At 41.6% G+C, this 6,673-nt stretch overlaps 1 protein-coding gene across 1 annotated transcript; it reads right to left on the bottom strand.

Annotated features, from left to right (window-relative positions):
- Positions 1 to 3,762: 3,762 nt before the first annotated feature.
- Positions 3,763 to 5,166, bottom strand: LOC113747729 (zinc finger BED domain-containing protein 5-like). Its single transcript, XM_027288564.1, has one exon. It carries the CDS (start codon positions 5,164 to 5,166, stop codon positions 3,763 to 3,765), a length of 1,404 nt encoding a protein of 467 aa, XP_027144365.1.
- Positions 5,167 to 6,673: the final 1,507 nt, after the last annotated feature.

Here is a 6,673-nt window from a genome sequence, read left to right as displayed (position 1 = left end):
ATGATGCACTCTAAATCCTGACTGAAAATCCTCAAATAGACTATTGTTATGGAGAAAGTCACACAGCTGATTAGCTACAGCTTTCTCAAGTATCTTAGACAGAAAGGGAAGGTTTGATATCGGTCTGTAGTTGGCTAAGACCTCTGGGTCTAGAGTGGGCTTTTTAAGAAGAGGTTTAATTACAGCTACCTTAAAGGACTGTGGTACATATCCTGATAATAAAGACAGATTAATCATATCCAATAACGAATTACTAACTACAGGTAAAACATCCTTGAGCAACCTGGTTGGGATGGAGTCTAAGAGACAGGATGACGGCTTAGCTGCAGAAATGATTAAAGTTATTTGATGAAGGTCGATGGGGGAAAAACAGTCTAAATACATATCAGGTTTTACAGCTGTTTCAAAACTTGCTGTATCAGAATGCAGATCAATGCCTGTTGAGGGCAAGAGGTGATGGATTTTGTCTCTAATAGTTATAATCTTATCATTAAAGAAGCTCATGAAGTCATTGCTACTTAGACCTAAAGGAATAGATGGTTCAGTAGAGCTGTGATTCTCTGTTAGCCTGGCTACAGTGCTGAAGAGAAACCTGGGGTTGTTCTTATTCTCCTCAATTAAAGAAGAGTAATAGGCTGCTCTGGCATTACGGAGAGCCTTCCTGTATGTTTTGAGATTATCTTGCCAGACTAGATGAGATTCTTCCAGTTTAGTGGCACGCCATTTGCGTTCAGATTTACGTGCCTCTTGCTTTAATTTACGAGTCTGCTGGCTATACCATGGTGCTAGCCTTCTTTGTTTAATTATCTTCTTTTTCAGAGGTGCAATAGAGTCTAGAGTTGTCCGTAATGAGCCTGTAATACTATCAACAAGATGGTCTATTTGTGGGTGGCTAAAGGAAGTAGACAAGTCCTCTGTTACAGTTAGACATGGCATTTGATTCAATGCTGAAGGAATCACTTCCTTAAATTTGGCTACAGCACTATCAGATAAACATCTGCTGTAGAAGCTTCTACACAAAGGCTTATAGTCCGGTAGTATGAACTCAAAGGTTATTAAAAAATGGTCAGACAGAAGAGGATTCTGTGGAAAAGATGATCAATTTCAATGCCATATGAAAGAACAAGATCAAGAGTGTGGTTCAGACAATGAGTCGGTTTATTTACACTCTGACAGAAGCCGATTGAATCTAATAGAGAGATAAACGCAGACTATCATTGTGGTTGTCCACATGAATGTTAAAATCACCTACAATAATTACTTCACTGTTTTAAGGATCAAGCCTGATGCAAATTCTGCAAATTCAGATAAAAATTCAGAATAAGGACCAGGAGCTCGATATACTGTAACAAATAAAATTGGCTGCGATGTTTTCCAGGTTGGGTGAGTGAGGCTAAGAACAAGACTTTCAAATGAATTATAATTTAGTTTAGGTTTAGGATTTATTAATAGACTTGAGTCAAATATGGCTCCAACTCCACCACCTCGACCAGTACTTCGAGGAATATGAGTATTACAATGACTCGGAGGAGTGGATTCATTTAAGCTAACATATTCATCCTCCTGCAGCCAGGTTTCAGTGAGACAGAACAAATCAATATCATAATCAGATATTAATTCATTACCTAAGACAGCTTTAGATGACAAAGACCTGATATTTAGCAGTCCACATTTAATTCTCTTATTTTGGACTGTTGGAGATGTTGATTTAATTTTTATTAAGTTTTTATGATGAACTCCTCTTCTGTTTGTTTTATCTTTAACTAATGTAGGTGGACGGGGGACAGACACAGTCTCTATACTAAAGGACTGGGTGGGCAACTGCTCTAATGGAGGCGCAGAGAAGCGTGTAAGACTGCAGCTCTGCTTCCTGGTCTCAACTCTGGGTTGTCGACATGGTTTTGGTCAACTAATAAACTTGGCCATATTTCCAGATATGAGAGCTGCTCCATCCAAAGTGGGATGGATGCTGTCTCTCCTAATCAGACCAGGTTTTCCCCAGAAAGGTGTCCAATTGTCTATGAAGCCCACATCGTTTGCTGGACACCACCTCGACAGCCAGCGGTGGAACGACGACATGCGGCTAAACATGTCATCACTGGTCACATTGGGGAGGGGACCAGAGAAAACTACGGAGTCCGTCATCGTTCTGGCATATTCACACACCGATGAAACATTAATTTTAGTGACCTCCGATTGGCGTAACCGGGTGTCATTACGTCAGCGGTAATGTATTTACGTTTATCTTTAGCCAGCAGTTTCAAAAAAGACTCGATGTTGCCCGCTCTGGCCCCCGGGATGCATTTAACTATGGCCCCCGGTGTCGCTAACTTCACGTTTCGGACTATGGAGCTGCCAATGACCAGAGTTGGCCTCTCAGCGGGTGTGTCGCTGAGCGGGGAAAATCTGTTTGAAACATGGAGCGGTTGGTGGTGTACCGTGGGCTTCAGTTTGGGGCTATGCCTCCTTCGAACAGTCACCCAGCCTCCCGGCTGCTCGGGAACTACCGGGGGACGGCTAACAGAAGCTACCTGTGGCTGTACCGCACCGGCTACAGGGGACTGGCTAACTATCTGAGCTACTGACTGTTCGGTGGTGCGGTACCGTGCCTCTAACTCACTGACCCTCGCCTCCAGAGCTACAAATAAACTACATTTATTACAAGTACCGTTATCACTAAAGGAGGACGAGGAGTAACTGAACATGTGGCACACCGGGCAGGAGAGAGCAGGAGAGAGAAGCCATTGCTATAGCTAGGCTAGTTAGTGTGGCTAACAGAAACTGGAGAAACTATCAGATTGTGGTTAGTGCAGAGATAAGTAGATAATCGCAGATGTGAGAAATATACAAAAATCTGTTTAGGTGAACAGAGCAGTGAGCACCGTGGCAGCAACACCGATAACCGGAAGTGACACAATACGTTACCGTAAAGCACGTTGTCGTCGTAAGAGAGCGACACCACCAATCACAGCATGATTCTATGTCTGTTGGTTGATTCATACAGTACCAATACAGTACCACAAGTTCTCACACACCTTCTTATAGATCAGTTAAAAAATTTCTTCATATATTTATATTGATGAATAGTCATGAATAAAAGATGATCAGCAGATGAATTCATTAAAACACAGGAATTCAGGACCATAAATAATCCATTTGAAAAAAAAAAAGTTAAACCACACCTGCTCATATTGTTCAGGAAGGCTGTGTTCAGTGTCTAAGAAGTGATAACTTCAGTTAACTCCCTAAGTCAGTGCTTCTCAATTATTTTCTGTTACGCCCCCCCTAGCAAGAAGAAAACAATTCGTGCCCCCCCACTCTCCGCCGCGTCTATAAATAATATCATTTGTCTATAAAATTGTAATAAGTACACCTCTGCATAACATTGTATCCTCATCAACATTAAAGAAAACAAAAAAGAAAAAAGAAAGAACTATAGTTCAACTTACAACAAAGAATAACTTTATTAACATTGTTTTTTAGTCTGTAACAGAAAAGATTTTAAGTGCATCAATTTGCCTGAAATTAAAAAATAAATAAATCCTTGTTTAAACTGTAAACATTTTTGACCAACTTATTGCGCCATTTGATATTGAAAAATAAAATTAAATAAAATCAATAAATAATAAATTTAAATTCAGTTCAGCAACATTAACTCAGGAACACAATATATAAAACACTTTAACCTACAAAACAAAAATTAATGAAACAATTTGTGCTGATTTTTTCCTTTCTTTTTTTATCAAAATGAGGAAGTCAGGATTAATGGCTACAATGAGCACGTTTTGCAGTGCACAGCTTTTCGAAGCGAGGTTTGAAGCATGATACTGCAACTCTCAGCTCCTGCTCAATGTTTAGCTGGGACCTGTACTTGGTCTTCAGCGCAGCAACAGCAGAGAAGCCAGTCTCACAGAGGTAAGATGTTGCAAAAGGAAGCAGAATGCCTATAGCCCTCTGCCCTAAGAGTGGATACTGCCTCTCTACACTCAGCCAGAATTCACTCAGTGTCTGTGATGTGAACCTCAGTCTCAATGTGGAATCAGACGTCATGTCAATGAACTGGTCCTCTTCTGTAGAGCTGAAACCAGTTGGAGCTGGTGCACTGAAAGGATCTCTCACCCAGTCATACTGGGAACTGTTTTCAGGGAAGTACTTTTTAAAGAATCCCATCAGTGATGAAATATGCTGCTTAATGTGTGGAATCACTGAGGTAGCATCATAGTCAGTAGTGTCCACAAATTCATGTAGGTTCTCGAAGGAATCAGTGTTTCCTTCATCAAGTTTCCTGCCCCACATCGCAAGCTTTCGAGTGAAAGAGCTGATCTTGTCTGTGACCTGAGGGAGGTGTTTATCTTTCCCTTGAAGCTGTAGATTTAGTTCATTCAGCTTTCCAAATATGTCACTCAGGTAGGCCAGTTTTCCCAGGAAGTTCTCATCACTAAATTTTTCTGCGACTTCATACTTGTGCTCCTGCTCCAAAAACACTCTTATCTGCTCTCTGAGCTCAAAAACTCGGGAAAAGACTTTTCCTCGTGACAGCCACCTTGCTTCACTGTGATAGAGCACAGCTTGATGTTCAGCTCCCATCTCCTCACAGATAGCAGAGAAGACTCTTGTTTTTAGTGGTCTGGTCTTTATAAAATTGACTACACCTATAATATCAGTCATCACCTCACTTAATTCAGGGGAAAGTGGCCTTGATGCAAGTGCTTCTCTGTGTATAATACAGTGTGTCCACTCAGCATTAGGTGAGGCCTTCTTGATGAGTGCCTGAAGTCCGTTTCTCTTCCCTGCCATGGTTTGTGCACCATCACTGCAAACACCAATGCAGTTCTCCCACTTTAGCCCATTCTCAGTCAAGAAGCAGTCCAGCATTTTGAATAGCTCTTCAGCTGTGGCTCTGTCTCTGACATATTTACAAAAAAGTAGATCCTCACACAGGGAGTCTGTCATGTCAAAACGTACATAAGCAATAAACAAACAGTCTTTGTTGCTGTCAGTTGCTTCATCAAATTGTAAGGCAAAACGTTTGTCTTTGAGTTTATCTACCAGCTGTTCTTGAAGATCGTTAGCAATGTCATCTATACGTCTGGCGACAGTGTCATTGGACAGAGGGATAGTTTTTAGTTTTGCAGCACTTGCATCATCCAGCATGACAGAGACCATGTCTAATGCTGCAGGCAGTATCAGCTCCTCTGCTATGGTGTGGGGTTTTTTGCACTGAGCAATTTGGTACGCCACCTTATATGATGCTAACAGTGCTCGTTGGTTTACTGAAGTAGCATTCACAAAGCGGGATGATTGTTGGCCGTATTCGGCACGTTTTCGCTGAAAAAACTCCAGCGGTTTATCAGCGTGATTGGGGTGTAATGTGTTTAAGTGGCGCCTTAATTTATTTGGCTTCATGCTGTCCGCTGCCAGCATTTTTAGACACAGTAAACATACCGGTCTTTCCTCGTCTCCCACTGTAGTCACAGTGAAGCCAAGCGCTACATACGCTTCGTCATATTTCCTAGTCTTAGCTTTTGGGTGACTTTCTTTTGTCTCATTATCTTCGTCTCTCTCCGCCTTTCTTTTCATCCCTGTTAAAAATTTCTTCATGTTGTCTCTTTAGGGTTTTGTTGTTGAATAACGCCACCATAGACCTAATACTCCCTGCGCATACTCTGACAATGAGAGCGCCACTAGCGCCAACTACTGTAGTGGATGTGCAATTACACTTTATACTATCCCCCCATGGCATCGCACCACGCCCCCCTGGGGGGCGCGCCCCACTATTTGAGAAGGACTGCCCTAAGTGAACATGGTCTGTGCCACTTAGTCAAATGGGTTGTGGTATGAGCATGAGCAAAAAGAAGCATAAATATCATCAGAGAGATACGTGTAGAGGGAAACACCGAGGAGTGGAGGCCAGAGCAACAGACTGTAGTACACAGCCAGGACCAAATGTGTAGATAGTGTATACAGGTTTATTTTATTTTTCTAAACAGAGAAAATATAATGATTCTTATTTTAAGCTTAATATAAACTACTGGAAATAGAGTTATAATGTAATTAGAGCATCCTAAATCTGACACATTGTACCTTTAACTGGAGGCCAAATTAAAGCCCCCTAAAGCTGGTAGAATAAGGTGAGCCAGCCTACTTCTAGAACAGCGACAGCCCGAGTGGAAAATATTGCTCTGAATCCTGCTGCCCAAAAATTAGTTAGCTATGCTGCAAATACTGGAGCTGAGGCCAAATGTAAATGTATAGTCTACAGATGTAACACCACTAAAACTATAAAAAGACATAACTTGGAAAATCCCATCCAATCGCTCATACACTGAAAATGGTGCTGAACAATGCCACTGCAGACACACTGCTAGTCTTGGAGAGGAGGAAGAGTGAATGTACACTCGAGCAGTGGTTGCATGTCCAGATATAGGACAGATACACTGTCATGCCCCTTCACATTAATTATCTGGCCAGTGACTCATTGCCTGTGCCCCGTGACTTAACCTGCCACACAACCAAATCAATACCCCACACCTCACCCTCTGAGGTGGCTGCCCACAAATCCACTTCATCTGTAGATAGGAGGGTAACAAAAGATTAGAAAAACATAACCTTTATTTTCATGTAACTGAAACACTGATGAAAACATACGTTATGAATATCATATATCATATTC

This window comes from Larimichthys crocea, chromosome XV (assembly GCF_000972845.2).
Source record: "Larimichthys crocea isolate SSNF chromosome XV, L_crocea_2.0, whole genome shotgun sequence".
Lineage (NCBI taxonomy): Eukaryota > Metazoa > Chordata > Actinopteri > Sciaenidae > Larimichthys > Larimichthys crocea.
The sequence above is the reverse complement of the archived record's forward strand: the minus strand, read 5'-3'. Positions and strand labels throughout refer to the sequence as shown.